Source organism: Thamnophis sirtalis, unplaced genomic scaffold (assembly GCF_051295495.1).
Source record: "Thamnophis sirtalis isolate CommonGarterSnake01/CBP01778 unplaced genomic scaffold, rThaSir2_p1.2 scaffold_2, whole genome shotgun sequence".
In the NCBI taxonomy this organism is placed as follows: domain Eukaryota; kingdom Metazoa; phylum Chordata; class Lepidosauria; order Squamata; family Natricidae; genus Thamnophis; species Thamnophis sirtalis.
In genome coordinates this window covers 167,213,383-167,231,484 of record NW_028261382.1, presented here as the reverse complement: position 1 = coordinate 167,231,484, position 18,102 = coordinate 167,213,383, and the positions used below count along the sequence as shown (strand labels likewise).

General features: G+C 40.0%; 1 protein-coding gene across 1 annotated transcript; it reads left to right on the top strand.

Annotated features, from left to right (window-relative positions):
• The first annotated feature begins 2,328 nt into the window (after positions 1–2,328).
• ID4 (inhibitor of DNA binding 4) lies at positions 2,329–7,654 on the top strand. Its single transcript, XM_087707396.1, has 4 exons — positions 2,329–2,509; positions 2,640–3,236; positions 4,815–4,873; positions 6,160–7,654. Exons 2-3 carry the CDS (start codon positions 2,799–2,801, stop codon positions 4,857–4,859), a joined length of 483 nt encoding a protein of 160 aa, XP_087563522.1. The 5' UTR covers positions 2,329–2,509; positions 2,640–2,798; the 3' UTR covers positions 4,860–4,873; positions 6,160–7,654.
• Positions 7,655–18,102: the final 10,448 nt, after the last annotated feature.

The following is an 18,102-nucleotide window of genomic DNA, read 5'->3' as shown; positions in this document are numbered from 1 at the left end:
GGGTACTTTATTTTTAATTCAATATTAAAACAGTATGGCTAATCAACGAATATATACAGTCAAAGCATTTCAAATTGAGTATATGAATACAATTTTTTCTACTGAATTATGTATTGAATATAAGGGGGAAAATAAACCTCCTAGGGCAAACGATTTAGAAGCATCAGAGTTCACGAATACGCAAACATTTTGTGCCTGCATGCTTGTTGCACAATTTCAAGAATGGCTCAACATTACGATGCCTCAGAATATGGGAGTATCTGTTCAGTCCAGATTGGCATCAAGTAGGATCCATACAAGGATTTCTGATCAATATCCCGAGGTGTGAACAGATTAGCTCTAAGAACCTATAATCAAAACAATTAACTACAGCAATAAATCTAGTTTCACACATATTCTAAATAGGATGGGAACAGTGAGATGTGGTCCACCTATTCAATCCAGCAATCATATTTATTTAGCATGGAATATCCTTCATACAATCAAGATTCTGTGGGAAAGTTATTACTGCAAAGAAATGTATTAAAAGCTACTACTCCAATGAAGTCACTTGTTTTTAAAAACAAGAAGTATTGAATCATGTCCAATTCTGTATCTAAGTTCACCGATAAATTCATTTGCTCTTTCAACACTAATGCTGCCATCTTTAGACATGTTCTACTGGAGTATACTTCAATGAGACATTTCAGATAAGAGCAACCAGATCCTGTATATGTTGGAATCCAGTGGCTAAAATTCCTAAAGTATTTTGCCTTAATTGATTTCTTTGTCTCTTATATCTTAGTTCTGCATGTTGATTTTACTACATCTCCTTATCAAACACAGATTCTGAAATGCCCTTTTCAAGACAAGCTAAATATATTTTTGTCAGTGGGTTCATGTATCTGGCTCACCCATGTTCCCACCCATATTTTCCATTTAGTGGTAGCAGTGATCCTATTTCAGAATTCTAGAGTTCTGAGCATTGTAGAATCAAGAAATAGAGTGAAAAGGGCATATATGATTTCCATTAAAAAAATATTCTTTGCATAGCATCTGATAAATCCGACCAGGGCTATTTAATCTGGAGCCCATTCTGAATGAGTGGCTTTTCTGAGTTCAACATCAGTAGACTATACAAGAAACTCTAAGGCATTTATTTATATATTTCACTAATCTTGCAGAATTACGATTCCATGGGTATAAAATTCTCAGATGGCTAAAAAACGGGGAAGTGACCTTTTATTTATTACCGTGAAATTTTTGCTCATTAGTCAACAGTTCAATGGTTTGCATCTAGAGTCTTGCAAGGTAGCTTCAAAGAAAGTTGCACCAAGGCATTATGAAATGAAGAGACAGCGGCCCCCTACAATATTTCCATGATCTATTTTAACATACCAGTTCAAAGCAGAGGAATTCGGGCACCTCCAGCATCACATCTAATAATGGCACATGGAATCAATATGTGATCGGGAAACTAACGAGGCAAATTAAATTACAGGTATGAATTTTACATCAAATGGATTAATATTATACGGCACTAAGGAATTTTAAACACCCCGCATCGTCATGAATTTTTAATCGTGATGCGCTTTAATTCACTATAGCAAGGCCATTAATTCCCTTAAGCACAACAACAACAACAACAAAATAAAAAAATCTCCCCCCCCCCCCGTCCACCCACCCCGCAAATTCTCACCAACTTTCGGGAGTTTAGAAATGATTGTTGTGAAGGAAAATATGAATAATAGAGCCGCGGAGGGGGAGTTGAAAAACATTTTTTTTAAAAAAATAAAAACCGTGGAATGAAGCCTCACACCGCACGGCTCCTTGGGGAACTAGCTGGAAGTGATAATTAGGCAGTCTGAAGAATAAATGCGGAGAACAAAAAGAAAGAGAGAGAGAGAGAGAGAAAGAAGGGATCGCATCGGCCATTGCTTTTCTCTTCGGATTGAGAGCCAGATCTCAGGAGCTATTTTCAAAGGGCTCCCCGAGCCGCCGGGGATCCCCAAGAGCCAGGCAAGCCACCGGCAAGCCCGCCTCGAATTCCATTCGCATTCCCGCAGTTCCCTCGCAAGGAACTTCTTTTTTTCCCTCCCTCCGTCCCGCTTCTCCTCCCTCGGGCTCGGCAGACCTCCCTTTCCCCCCCCCCCCTCCCCGAGACCCTATAGAGCGTTTGACAGAATGGAGTCAGTTTTCATTGGCTAGCGCGACGTTCCGTGGAGAAAAGCGCCGCTTCTGATTGGCTAAAGCGCAGCGCCGTTTTCTCGTGCCTCGGTTTTTTTTTTTCCCCTTCTCTTTAATGTCCACATTATCCCTCCCTTTAGCCTTGTGCGTCTCACCCGCTCGCTTATTCTCCTTCTCCCTCCCTCTGGACTCGGGCAGCGTGCGCGCCCCGCCCAACCTGTACCCCGTGCTCTATATATAAGATAAAGCGGCATTGCAAAAGCGGGCAGAGCCGGAGGTGGTTGGGATCGAAGTGAGAGCCGGGGAAAGGGGAACTGATCGGACCGACGAACAAATTGATCGGGTAGGTGGCGGCTGGAATTTTTTTTTTTTAATCTTTTAAAATTTCCACCCCACCTCCACGATTTCTCATTTTCTCTTCCCTCTGCTTCCCCCTTCCCACCTCTTCCTTTTATTTTTTGCAAAATCCGAAGATCGCCAGCGGTCCGAGCAAGGCTTCTTCCTCCCCTCGGTTTGTCCAGCCAAAGAGCGCCGCATCGCCCCTTGTCTTGTCATCCTGCGGGCGCGGGAGCGTTTGTTGGCTTGCTTTTGTGTGTGTGTGTCTCCGGCGCCGAGCGGCTCTTCTCGCAACCATGAAAGCGGTGAGTCCCGTCCGACACCCCAGCCGGAAAGCCCTGGCTAGCGGCTGCTGTTGCGGAGGAGGAGGAGGAGGAGGCGGCGACGGCGGCGGCGGCGGCGATCTGGCTCTGCGTTGCCTGGCCGAGCACGGCTGCTACAAGGGGAGCCCCTCGCTGGGCGAGGAGGAGCCCGCCGCTCTGTGTCTTCAGTGCGACATGAATGACTGTTACAGCCGCCTTCGGAAGCTGGTGCCCACCATTCCGCCCAACAAGCGGGTCAGCAAAGTGGAGATCCTGCAGCATGTGATCGACTACATCCTGGATCTGCAGCTGGCCTTGGAGACCCACCCGGCTTTGCTCCGGCCGTCGCCGCCGCCGCCGCCCCCGCTGCACCCGGCAAGTTACCCGGGAGGGCCTCCCCGGACCCCGCTCACAGCGCTTAACACCGACCCGGTAAGAGCCGCCACCGCGGGGAAGGGAAGGGAAGGGGTTGAGAGGCGGCTTCGGAGAACGGAGGTTGTTGGGACAGTGGTTTTTTTCTCGCGGACGCGCCCCCGAGAAGGAGCGGTGCCATCCCCGCGTCTTAGTTATCCTCCCGGCTCTGCGCGCCCTGGAAGCCCCCAAAGATCCTAACCTCAGATCCTAAGGACGATTCCCACGCGCGGGAATCCACAAACCTGTGAAAGAGAAGCGTGTTCCCAATCTGGCTCCCTGCCCCCGTCACGCCTCTCTTTCTTTGCGTCGCCTTACCTTTTTTTTTTAATACCAACCTTTTGGAATTCATTGACGCCTCGCCTGTCTCCCGGGAGCCCGAGGAGGTCACTATTTCCCTGGCTTTGAACCTGGATCTCCCGGTCCAGCTTCCAAATCGGAAGGATCGCACCTCGCCAAGATTGGCCAGGGCCGCCTCTTGTTTGGTTGAAATGCCTACCAGCTTTTAGCCAAATGCCGGTCCTTTTTAATCTCTGTGGACGGAAAGTCTTCGGAGAGAAAACACGGGTTAATTAGGCTGTGAGTTGCAAGCCGGTATATTGGTATTGCCTTTAAATTGCATAGCAGATTGGATGGCGGAGTGGGGGTGTGTGAGTAGGGGTATATATGTGTATACTTGCCAGCTCCTACAACAAATAAGATGCAATTGCACATGCTTATTGAATTGCATGCATTCCTAGGCTATGTGTTCCCAGCCCTAGTCATTCAGGAACTATAGGCAACATTCAATAATATAGCATTTGGGTTTGGAGAGCACAATTTATTTATATGTAGGAAATCAAATATGTAAGTTGTCTGTAGAGGCAACTTTCTGCTTGATTCTAACGGGTGTCACTTCTTTTAGAGTTGCCCTGATCTAACTAGCCACACAAATACACTTTTCCTTTATTTAAGTTGTAAATACAGTACATACCAACACCCTGCCTCCTTGACTGGATATAGCACTGGAAGCAAATGGAGATACTGTACTCATCCCACCAGCATGTGCTAGTTGTGGCATTTGTGATTTGCAGGCTTGGAGTCAATGTGCTTTAGAAGTAGAAGGATTGTTGGGAAGAATAGGGGCATGCACTAAATAAAACAATTGTTTAGTAAAGGACTGAAGAAGAGATAGTTTTGGAACACCACCTTCGTAATCCGTTATTCCCAGACATTAAAAATATGCTTCCAGGAAAAAAAAAAAGTCATGTGGCAGAGATTAAAATTCCAGTCTCACAAATCTGCGAGTTATACGAGGAACGGTTCTTTTTGCTTGGTTATGTTGCACTGGGGAAAAAAATATAAGCCCTCAGCTGCAGTTGACCATCCCTGTAGGGATCTATCTAGCAAAAGGTTGTCACCCTTGGCAGCTTTTAGTCTAACTGCTAGCCTGGGTGGGGAATCCTCGGCCCTCTGAGGCTGACGAATTCTTGCAGCCCCCTCTGCCTCTGTTTGAAATTGCCTTCCGCCAACAGCCTGCCCGGGAAAGAGGGCTGTTTATTATTAAACTTGGTATTTGCATTTGCTGTAATGTTCAACTCTTGTTTTGTTCTCGTGCAGGCGGGTGCTGTAAATAAGCAAGGAGATAGTATTTTGTGCCGCTGAACTGCACTTCCAAGGTGAGTATGTCTTTTAAGATTTGGCACGGTGGAAGGGGCTGAGAGCATTTATCACTCCTAGTAGTAGTGACTTTGTAGTTTCATCTAAGGCAGCAACCTCAGGCACACTCACCTGTAAGTAAGGCTCCCTGAAATCTGTGGGATGTGCCCGCGTGCAAATAGAAGGAGGATTAGATTTCAGTGCTTCTCGCTTAGCACACAGACTTGGGTATGTTTATAAGAGCCTAGAAGCAGCCAGCGCAGTAAAATGCCTGCTTCAAATTAGGGCATGAGATTGCCGTTCACCAACTAGTTCAACTTGGGTTACTTAGGTTTTAACAATTGCAATCCTTCTTTAACAACATAATCCTTCAGTTGAGTTAAAAGTTGTTATAGTTTTGGGGCTCAGAGCAGGAGGCAAGCTTCTCCCCTTATATTTCCTTTTTAATTCTGCAGGCGTATTTTAGGATAGGTAGGGTCTGAAACAGACAGCGCATGTTAATTAGTCCAGACTTTTGGTATGTTCTAAGTCCCGAACAGAAAAAGAAACCGCTTTCTGCATGCTTAGAAAAAGAAAGCTGCCTTTGGTCTTTACTGCAAGATCTTTTGACTGATGCAAAGGACAAGCAAGCCGCCCTCTTTTTCGAACGGTCTTTAGGAATTCCCTCCTTTTCTTTTCTGTAAGATCCATGAATAATACATTATGGAAATGCTGTTGAATGAGGGGTCCCTGATGTTCTCTGAGCTGGGCGTATTTTCTTGCATTTCTTGCACCAGACAAGGTGACAAAAACATCTGCAAGAAAACCACCAAGCTCAGAGAAGCACCAAAGACCTCTCATCTCAACCCTGAAACTACAAATATTCTCCTTTATTGGTTGCTGTTGAATGTCTCGTGTGTATTTTGCTTTGGCACATAGGTTGTCGACTGCAGTCCTCCTCCCCCCCCCCTTTTTTTACTTGGATGCAAATCCTATTTAATTCCATACAACTTAATTTCCCAAGTAAAATACGCATCAGGGGTTTCTGTCGCTCATGTGCTTCTTCATCTGTGCAAACAGAAATGGAGGAGTGACTTCCAGGGCACTTTTCCCCTAACTCCTTCCCTCTTTTCTACTCCCTGGCAAGCTTGTTCTCGCTGGGACTTGTAGCTATTCCTCAGTTGGCCTATCCTGGGAGCTGCCCTTGTTGTTTGACCTGGTTTGTTTTGGATTGTTGATCAAGCATGTCTTCTGTTTTGTTGGTGGCGCCAGTCAGTCTGGAGCAGAATGGTTCACACCCCCTCCTCTATTCATTCCTCTTCCACAGGTGTGCAGCAAGCAGATCCTGAGCCACAGAAGCAGAAAGACACATTAGAGGAGGGAGGGGGAAAACAAGAGAGATGAAAAACAAAACAGAAAAAAACAATAATCAGCCTAACCAGGCTAAAGAAAAAAGAAACCTCAACTACTCCAGAATTCTTTCCATACTTCCTTTAGAGTGAGAGAAAGAGAAAATAGAAATCACAGCTTTGTACGTTCATAGCATTTTTCACACGACTCTTAAACTTTTTTTTTTTTTAGATCAGATGTGAATTGTCTAGGAGGGAGGGGGATTTAAATTTTCAGTATTGTGTGGTTTTCTGTTGGATTGAAGATCAAGGGCAAAAACTGGAGTTTAGAAATATAACTTTAATGCGTCGAGCAGTTAAAAATCTGAAGCTTTACTAATCTACCAGAAGCATTGTAGATAATTTTTGTTTCGGCATCTATTGTTTAAAATAGATGGTTTTATTGTTTCCTTGGGGATTTTCTTCTCCCTGCAGGAATGTTACATATTGTATAGATTAAAACGAGTGACATTTCATACTATGTATATAGAGAGAGCTTCTATAAGTGTAAGTGAGAAAAGTTTATGCTTTAATAGACCGACTGTAATTATGAAATATTTTTAATTAAATATTTTTTGTAAATATTATCAAGATGTGTATGTTTTTTTTTAAATATGTGACAACGTTTCTTTAGGAAAACAATATTTCTGGCTCAAGTGCAGAACTGCTGACAAAGACAATATATTGGATGTTGCCCCCACCCCCAACCGCCCCCCCCAATCCGTCCCTGTAGACTTTGAAGCTATAGGCGTAGGTAGCTTGGTCCTGCATGAATGCATGAGCTGTCTAACCACAAATAAAATGTGTTCTGAATCCATACAGATGTGCTTTTCTTCAATCCAATTAAGAGGTGTTTGTATCATACAGTTTTCAGACTTACATTTTGTCTATTTGGCACTGAGGTTTATATGGCAGTGTACGATGAGAGGTTATCACGATGTAAAAATTGGTTCTTACCCAAGACAGTTTTTTTTTTTTTCAGTCTGGGTACTGGTGCTGAGGTATTTATCAGCATTTATGTAATCTTTTGTTGTCACAAACATTTTTGTAATACCAAGTGGGGTGATGTTACCCCATCATTTTAAGCCCTGTGACATTTTACTTGGAGAGAGGGTTTTGAAAAGTTTTCTGCTTCTAACCAAAGGGCACATACTGTCAACAAATGTAACGTTGCTGTTTCTTTCATCCAAAGACTAGAAACGTGGAGAGTAGGATGGGATAATAGGGAAAAATTTCAGTCTTAATTACTGGTATAAATCAATTTCAAAGAACTTATGTAGACCAAAAAAACCACAACCAGATGACTGTATTGAGATTATTTTTTTAATATATAGCAGCATTAATTTTATTGCAGCTCTGTTAACATCTGAAATTCCTGTTTAGTGTCTGTTATGTGTAACTTCTACATATAAACATTAAACTAGATTGATTGTGGCTTATGCTGTGATTTGCTTCTTTCTTTCTTTGCCATTTCCATGACTCTCTATATCTGTTTCCCTTTGCTTATCCTTGATAGGTATTTTTATGGCAAAAACTGGGTTTGCTACTGTCAGAATTGGGGAAGATTGATAAATCTACTTTCTGCCCAGGTTCTGAGAAAGTTACATATATCATATGATGAACAGTCTTCCCACATACCAACACGGAGGGATTTTCACAGAGTGGGTGAATTAAGTAGAATTTAATTGGGTCCTTTGTCAAGAGCTATCCAACTGTGTATAAAAGCATGGTCTCCTTGATTTTCTAAAAAAAAAAGTGAGAGGATTTGTTGCAGATGATGACAAGTGTCAAAATAAGTTGGCCTGGGAATCCTCTTTTTATTAAAATAAATATTTATGAGGTAATGGATACTTGGAAGTAAATCAGATATTGATAACTGTGGTAAAATGTCAGCAGGATCAATGTTTTATTCAAAATGCTTGATATTAAGATTAATCAAAACACTAGCTTGTTTTGTCGGGAAATAACATCAAACACTGTACATTATGATTAAAATTAAATGTAAAACTGTTTAAAAAGGGGGGGGGGTTATTGGTGTAAAGTTATCGTTAAGCCCCCTAAACTGAAGAAATGTAGCTTAGCTTGAAATTTAACATTTCAAGCCAGCAACACTTTTTACAAAAGCCACCTTTCTTAGAACAGAACAAAATTCTTGTTCGTTCATTCACATTCATTTTGACTTTTAGCTGCCAAAGAAAAATATTTCATACCGATAAATACATTTTGGGGGGATAGGAGATAGCTCCTATCTTGACTTGCGTAAAAGTTAAAACACAGCACTTAATGAGTTCTTACTTGAGGTGGTTTTTCAACAAACACAAAATTCAGGCATTAATTTAACTTGGTTTATACATGAGAGGTAAAAGGAAAATTCAACCTAGTGTGTAGAATAATGTCAGGTCAGATTTAACTTATTTTTTAAAAAAATTCATGGTTGTGGTGGCTCTCTGTATATGGTTTTTAAGGCAGACCAGTTCCAATTCGTTTGTTAAGTCTGGAAAACCATGGGTTATAGATTGTATAAGTGCAATATAATTAAATGAAACATGGGTTTTAAGAATGAGCATGGATTTATTTCAGTTGCTCCTTTTCCATTGATTCACTGATTAAGTGCAACTTTAAAAAAAAAAAAAAGCCCAATTGCATGTGTCTCTTTGGAATGACCTTGTTTCATCGAAACCTCAAACCTTTTTCCACTCTCATTAACTTCAATTAGAAGGACTCCTTCTGAAGGGCTACTGTCCATGACCTAGTACTGTCATGGATTAAAATCTACCTCCTGTGCGCCTGACTGCTCAGTTCAATGCTTTCCATCCCCAGCATAGTGACACTGAAGCAAGTGCATCTCTGTGAAGGGGAGAGCCTTAGGTTATACTTCTAAAGCATTTGCAGTTCGGCACTCAAAACTGGAGTTCAAGCTGTACAGGAGAAGGAGCGAAATGCGTGCAGGCAACTGAAATGTGGCAGTTTTGAATGACGATCTCAAGTAAGACAATGCAGTTGATAAGAATAGATGTTATCAACCCTTTGCAGGAATAACCTCTCCCCATTTAAGAAATGAGCCAAAATTATGTTTATAAAGTTCATTTCCCACTTTTTAAAAGTCTTTTGAAACCAGTTATATAAACTACCGAATAACTGCAGGCTGTGATGGTGGCAATAACAAATAAGTCATAATAATACAATTATAGGATAATAAAATTAGATTATGGCATGAGGTTTAAGGGAAACCTACCTTAACTGTAGGTCATACTTAACATCAACAGTTTATTGTGATTTGGAGAATTTGATATGAAAGCTGACACACAATTACATTTTAAAAAACTAACACATGTGTCCATCAAAAAATTGATTCAAGTGGAAGGAAGCAAATGTTCCTGAATGACATTTATATCCATTAGCATCTTGTGGATGAGGAAACACGCACTTTAGGAAAACATGCACACAATTCCAACCACAGTTTTACTCAGTGCAGTGCAGAGTATCTTCTATCTAATCACTCTAGGAAATTTGGGCATTGGTTTGCACTATTTTACATATTCAACAAGGCATATAAATAAATGCAGGACATTCTACTTTGCCCTCCCAGTTGTTAACAATTGCAACTAAAGGAGGGAATCTTAATCCCTTGTGGTTTCATGGAATCGCTACCGAGAATCAATAGATATTGAGTTTGCTACAATTTTTAATCAGATACTTTTAGATACTTTTGTCTGAGACTATTCATGCTGATCTCTTCAACTGTTGATTGACTTGTGTGCTGCCAAGACATATATTGATATATCATGGTTTGGAATGAGTTGGCAAAAACGTCACTGAATTTTATAGGAAGAAATCACACGATGTGTTTTCATACTCGGAAGTAATTCCACTTACAGTGGCATTTACTCTTCAAGGAATGTGTGCAAAGGAGTGCAGCCATGGCTTGATAGTTAGCTGGTGGATTGCAAAGGAATGTTGACTCAGAATTTCATTATTACACACTTTTCCTTTCCTTTTTTTTTTTAGTTTAATGTAGGAGACTGATCAAATCTCAGTGATGTTTTTGTTCACTGTTTCTTGTGGCATGAGTAAGGAAACAAGGTTGGAATTATGGGGTTCTGCAATCCATCTTCAGTTAAAGAGATGTAGGCATGCTCAATTTAAATTGCAGGAAATGCTGCTTAAATGTAGTTGTCAAAAATTATTTTGACACAGATTTACAGTGCAGGTAAACACATTTCACTGCAGTACAGTTGAAAAATGATAGGTTACAATCTTCAATTATTTTCAGGAACATAGAGCACCATCCATCCATAGAAAAGTAAGTATTCTTCTGAAAATAAACTACTGTAGAAATATGAAAAGTATGTCTTTTATATTAAATAGTATTTATTATATGAATGGGAAAGAAATCCACACAAGCCTAAACACTAATGTAAGTTGCAATACGCCTCCGTGGCTATTATGTATATCCAAAAGGTATAGGTTATATCTATTTTCTAATAATTTAGGAACAAAACTCCTATACTTCTTAAACGTTCATTTAAAGGCACACATATTTAAGTGTGCTGTAAATTGTCATTTGTTCAGTTCTCACACACATCTAAAGACAAAATGTTTTCTTGTCATAAGCTCTGTTTCTTAACATGAAAATGCATGCTCAATATAAAAATCTATTAATATAAAAATTAATATATGTAAATATGCTATGTAAACCGCTTAGAGAGGGCTATAAAGCACTGACAAGCCGTATATAAGTCTAAGTGCTATTGCTATTTCCCCATATTGCAGCATGGATTTCATTAATGAAATTCCTGTATCTTGACTGATCATTAGCCAATAAAAAGGTAAGACTTTCTTCAACTTCATGTGAAAACGTTTCTAAAATAGTGAATATATAGCAATGTGTTTTGTGTGAATGTGTTTGTGTAGATGTATGTGTAGGGGAATGTTATTTGCCACTTTGTTGGATTTGCTGTAACATCACATTTGCAGTGAATTAGGATTCCATCCAGATTGGGACTCTTTATCCTCAGTTTATGATTTCTCAATTTAAGAAGTTTTTTCTGCCTTATTCTGTTGCAGGGAAATAGAAATCTTGTTCCCCAATTCTTCATCCTTCAATTACTCTTCATGCCCAGGATCAAGATGCTATGTTTTATTTCGGAAGAAGTGTTAAATGTATAAAAGTATAAATGTTAGCATTCACGTCATTGTATAAAATATTCTCACACGGGGAAGTTGTCTATAATTTTAATAGTTCTGCTTTGTAGGAAAACCCCCTGAGTTTTGGAATAATTATGGAAGTCACCACTTCTGCTGTAGTAAAGTATGTTTTCTTCACTCTGATTTCCCCACAGTTCGGTGATGTTCAGTATGGAATGTTGTGCAATGCCCCACAATTCTAGGAAAAATTAAAATACTATTCCTTTGCCATTGAAGTTATTATAGTCATGTAGTATATGGTAAAGGGGCGCAGTGGCTCAGTGGCTAAGATGCCTAGCTTATCGATCAGAAAGGTTGGCAGTTTAGCGGTTCGAATACCTAGTGCCGAGTAATGGAGTGAGCTCCTGTTACTTGTCCCAGCTTCTCCCAACCTAGCAGTTTGAAACCATGTAAAAATGCATAGGGACCACCTTGGTGGAAGGTAACAGCGTTCTGCGTGCCTTCGGTGTTTAGTCATGTTGGCCACATGACCACGGAGATGTCTTCGGACAGTGATGGCTCTTTGGCTTTGAAATAGATGAGCACTGCCCCCTAGAGTTGGGAACGACTAGCACATATGTGCGAGAGGAACCTTTACCGTATGGTAATAGACTTAAATTCCTTCTGGTATTTATAAGACTCTCGTCTCAATTTGAACCTTTGTAATAGTTACAGAAAAATGTAAAATACACGCAGAGCAATACGATAAGAGGTTTCATATCTGGATGAGGAGCAACAACAATAACAACAAAGATACCATAAGCGATAGATTGGAGAAGTGGTTTATTTAAACAAGGAATCTTAGGGAACATACCAAAAAGTCTGCACAGGAATTTTGCTTCCTGAGTCCAACAGTTTCTATGGAAGTACATATATTTTGAACTTCTGAGAATTCAGCAATTTCCTTAGTGTTCCTCATTAGAAATCTAATTTTACATTATTGATCTGGAAATAGTGCTCAATACAACTGGTACAAGTAGTCTCCAACTTACAATGGTTTGTTTAGTGACAATTCAAAGTTACAACAGCACTAAAAAAGTGACTTATGATTGTTTTTACACTTAATGACCATTGCATCATCCCGATGGTCGCGTTATTAAAATTCAGGTGCTTGGCAACTGGTTCAGATAGCAATAGCACTTAGACTTATATACCGCTTCACAGTGCTTTACAGCCTTCTCTAAGCAGTTTACAGAGTCAGCATATTGCCCCCTCCACCCCCATAATCTGGGTCCTCATTTTACCGACCTCGGAAGGATGGAAGGCTGAGTCAACCTGGAGCCGGAGAGACTCAAACTGTCAAACTCCTGGCAATCGGCAGTCAGCAGAATTAGCCTGCAATACTGCATTCTAATCACTGCGCCAACACGGCTCTTTATTGATAAATATACGGTAAAGGACGGTTGCAGTGTCCCGGGGTCATGTGATCACCTTTTGCGACCATCTGACAAGCAAAGTACAGAGCCGAGGTGGCACAGTGGTTAAATGCAGCACTGCAGGCTACTTCAGCTGACTGCAGTTCTGCAGTTCGGCTGTTCAAATCTCACCGGCTCAGGGTTGACTCAGCCTTCCATCCTTCCGAGGTGGGTAAAATGAGGACCCGGATTGTTGTTGGGGGCAATATGCTGACTCTGTAAACCGCTTAGAGAGGGCTGAAAGCCCTATGAAGCAGTGTATAAGTCTAACTGCTATTGCTACTGCTATTGCTAAAGTCAATGGGAAAGCTGCATTCACTCGATAACCATGTTACTAATTTAACAAATGCAGTGATTCACTTAACAAATGTGGCAAGAAAAATGGGCAAAAGTCACTTACTAACTATTTCACTTGGCAACAGAAATGTTGGGTTCAATTGTGATTGTAAGTTGAGAATTACCTACCCTTAGTATTCAATAAAACTCATTAAAATACTTTCATTTTAATATGTGCCCTAGCAACATAAATTTTGGGCTCAGTTGGGGTCATAAGATGAGAATTACCTACACGTAGGGTTCAATAAAACTGATTAAAAATACTTTGATTTTAATATGTGCCCTGGTGTTTATGTAAAATACTTGTATGTCAACCTTCAAAGCCAGATTCTTTGGATTGCATCAAAAACAATGAAATACATATAAAAAAATGCAAGGAAAAAATGCAACCCCTTGGTGTAATGGGTAAGGCATCAGGCGACTGTGAGTTCTAATCCTGCCTTGGGCATGAAGCCGGTTGAGTAACCTTGAGCCAACCACTCTCTCTTCTGGGGAAATATCACAAGCCAACACTGACTTGAAAGCACAAAAATAAAAAAAAACATCCACAATACAATAGATTTGCAATGAAAAGATTTGTCCAAAATAGCTTAATTCCACAATATCAAAATATTAAAATGTTAATCCTTTAAAATACAACGTAAGTAAATAAATAATTAAGTTACAATTCTGGGGGGACAAAATAAAATGATTTAAAAAAAAAACAAAACAGAAAGTATAGCCATCACTTTGGTGTGAAGAAGATGCCCAGGATTCTTAATTTTTTCTTAAGATAGTTAAATGCAATTTAGAATGTAAATATACGTATATTTACTAAAAAAAAACATGCATCAAAAATAAATGTTGTTTGTAGGATGGAATAGATGAACAATGAGCTTTAATTCCTTAATCGTGATTTGAGTCCCATGCTTCTGCTTCTGTTCCGCTCTTTAAACCATCTTAATTTTCTAGTACAGAAAGTGATTCCTTACCGATTGATAAAAGAAATACTTAGACCATTTATACAATGCATCCCATTCACTTCAAGGGTATAAGAGCTCCTTCAGAGCCATATGTCATGTAAATAAGTGTTTCAAACATTTTTTTTAACATGCATATTACGCATTCTATAGATCAATAGCGCTTTTGAAGCTTTGGCACTTTATCTTGTAAAGTCTCATTTAGACTTTAAAAAGATGTATTATTTATTCAATAGGCTATCACTCCTTTCTGGGATTTTTTTGATTCTCTCCTCTAAATAACTATATTTAGCCCGTTTAAAGATAAACATCTCTTCAGTTTAGAAGAGTTCTTCTGGAAATAATAACATTAATCAGGAAGAACATCCCAAACTCAACTTGCTGCATAAGCTAATGTGGCTTGTTATAGAATTTATTTTTTATTTTCATATTTTTTGCTTAACAGGGCCCCTCCCCCCAGTTTTTCTCTACACAACTGATTTGGCTTGGTAATCAAATTATTAGGCTATACAGGAAACAGCACCTCAAAATAGTCTGATGTAATAAATGCACAAGGGAAAATGCAGAAAACCCATTACTATGTTCTAGATTTCACACGACCTAATAAATTTGCCAGTAACTTTTCCCTATGGAAAATTGAAGGACTTCTAGTGAAAAGATGGAAAGAGAAAATATTTTGGATGTAGCTATAATTACACTGGTTAGAGAGCAGAGGTGGGTTCCTACCAGTTCGCACCAGTTCGGTAGAACCGGTTCGTCAAATCTACTGAACCGGTTAGAAGAGGTTCCACCAGAAAGCAGGCCACACCTGAAACCCACCACTGACACACAGACAGACAGACAGACAGACAGACAGACTCAGACAGAGAGAGAAAGAAAGGAAGAAAGAAATAAAGAAAAAAAGAAAGAAAAAGTGAGAGAGATGAAAGAAAAAAAGGAAAAAGGGACAGAGAGACAAAAGGAAGGAGAGAGAGAGAGAGAGAGAGAGAGAGAGAGAGAGAGAGAAAGAAAACACATGGCTGGCAAGCCACTCCCACCAGGTTACATGGCCAGCAAGCCACTCCCACAAAGGAGGCCACACCCACAGAGTAGGTTCGAATTTTTTTTGAAACCCACCACTGTTAGAGAGTGTTGTAAACGGGGGGGGGGGGGGTCTCAAAATGAAGTTTTGATGGAAAAAGAACTTAACCTGTTCCCTTAAAAATACCTTACTGCAAAAATGATCAAACTATAAGGAAGGACGTAATTCCTTCTCAGTGCTGACAGCCAAGGAATCAGATTGCTTTTAACATCAGCAAAGGTCAGATAATTCTAGAGCAGGAGTCCCCAATTCCCGGACTACTGGGCTGTGGTCCATTTGGAACCGGGCCGACAAGCGCACAGCTCAACTCCCCCAAGCAGCGGGCCGGGGTGCACACACATGCGCCTTCAGCTCAAGTTGCAGTCAACCTATTAGGCAAGTTCAAGGAATAACACAACTACAGTATTTATTATTTATTTATTTATTTATTTATTTATTTATTTATTTATTTATGTGTTTGTTTGTTTGTTTATTTATTTATTTATTTATTTATTATTATTTATTATTTATTTATTATTTATTATTTATTATTTATTATTTATTATTTATTATTTATTATTTATTATTTATTATTTATTATTTATTATTTATTATTTATTATTTATTATTTATTTATTTATTTATTATGTATTTTATTGATTTATTTATTTAAATTACATGCCTCCCATCCCATTGTCCAAAGTGACTTATTATCTAACTTTTTTTTTCTGTCTATCAATAGAGACATTGATAATGCAATATATATTTTTCAGTAGTACTCCGGTCAGTCCTTCAACCAAGTCTCTTCAAAATTGGACAGAGGTCTATAGTAATCAGGAAGAGATGGAAAGTTCCCAGGCTATCAGAGAATTGAGGATTTAAAGTTTTTCAGTCCATCTGATGACCACATAGACCATCGTGAATGTTTTGATCTCCATGGGTTATCACTGTAAATGAGGGATAACAGTTAAAAATTCCCACCTACATATTGGATCAATTCCAAATTGCCTTGGGTGGAAGTCCAGTTTGTTTTCTATAATGGAATGACCCCTCCTAATATTTTTTTAGTTTTTTTCATCCTGCCTTTATTACTTTACAAATAACTCAAGTCAGCAAACATACATAATACACCTTCCTCCTCCTTACAACTCTGTGAAGTGGGCAGGGCTGAGAAAGGAAGACTGATCTAAAATCACTCAGCCGGCTTTCATGCCTAAGAAACTAGAAATCACTCCTGTTTTCTAGATCAGCACCTTAACCATTATACTCAAACAGGATCTTTATTTGAACACCAAGCTTACGTTCATGTCCTTTACTTTAATAAAAGTACTTGCGCTTCTCAGATTCCACTCCCCGCCAAATATTCCTTAAATGTTTCTCTATTTCAGAGTTGGGAGTTTGCACTCTTCCAGGTTTCTGAATTTCAGCTCCTAGAATTTTTCATCACTGGTGGACCTCATCAGGGTTTTACAGAATAGTACTTCATCAGTTCATGGGGTGCCATGACTTTCCACCACCTGACAGGTTCCAGGGCTAGCAGGTATCCAATGAGTATGGCATATACAGGAACAACCCTCTAGGACAGTGATGGGCAACCTTTTTGGCGTGGTGTGTCAAAAATCGCCAAAAAATCGAGCATAACTCGCGTTGTGTGTCACTTCGACAAAAACATAATTTTGCGCAATTTATAGTTTAAACTACAAAAATGTATAATTGCAATATATAATTGTATTTAATAAACCAAAAACAAATGCTTAGTAACTTCTTTGTTCATCAGTCGATTTTGTATGTTGCCCTTGATATTATTGAACTTGTTTGGGGTGCCGTGAACCAGGGCTGTGGAGTCGGCTGCTTCCAGCTCCACGTCCTCATCAACATGCCGCTCCAGCCCGCCCCAAGAGAACTCAGATATTCTCTTAATAATTGCATCTTTATTCTGCATATCGTGAAATAGAACTGGCGCACATCTTAGGAGAGTTTCTTTAATAAATTCTCCCTCATTAAGCGCTTTTGCATGCTGAGCTATGGAGTGAGCAATGCTCAAACTTGCAGAGTTTAAATTTGTAGAGCCTTTCATAAATTTAAGGATGGAGTTACCCTTAAACTATTGGCACCCCAATAGTTGCTGCTAATGGCGCTCACAGTTCCCGTTGGCACTCCGCTGTTCCCTGCTGTGGTGCGGTCGTAACCGACAGTCCCAGGAGTAGACTCTCTGTGCCAGCCTGACTGGAGAGAGGCACGCACTGTTCCCGCGCTCCTCTCCTGTGGGTCCTCCCTCGCCGCGCTGATGACATGTGTGCGCACGCACGCCTTACCAGCAGCCCCTGTGCTCAGAAAGGGGCGGCGGTGATACAGTAAGTGAGTGTGGGCGGGGGAGATCACACGTCCCGCCCCCCCGTTCCTCCAGCACAGATTCTTTCATCCTCGGCGGCCGTGCAGGAGCCGAGGATGAATCGCATGAAATCCTGTGCGTGTCACCCCAAATGGCTACGCGTGTCAGCACTGACACGCGTGTCATAGGTTCGCCATCACTGCTCTAGGATTTCGTGGGTTTTACCCAAACTTTACCTACAGGTAAAATTTCCAGATGCAAAAGCAAAATCAGGCAGGATTGCTTGGATGAAGAGGAAAGATTCCTTTAATTTAAAATCTGAATTTTACTTTTAGCATTGAAACTATGGATCATAAAAGGACAGTAGAGGAAAAAAGGGAATTCTGGTTTAATTAATTTGTTCTTTCAACCCATTCTTCCTCTTCTTTCAACAAAAGCATTTCTTGGCAGAAAATATGTCTCTTAAATTAAAAAGAAAACCCAACAACCTAAAATGATTTTCAACATAGCATACTTTTAGACAAAATATAATCTGCTGTTTAGACACCCATCTTAAATTTAATTCTATGTTTATTTCATTACTGTTAACATAT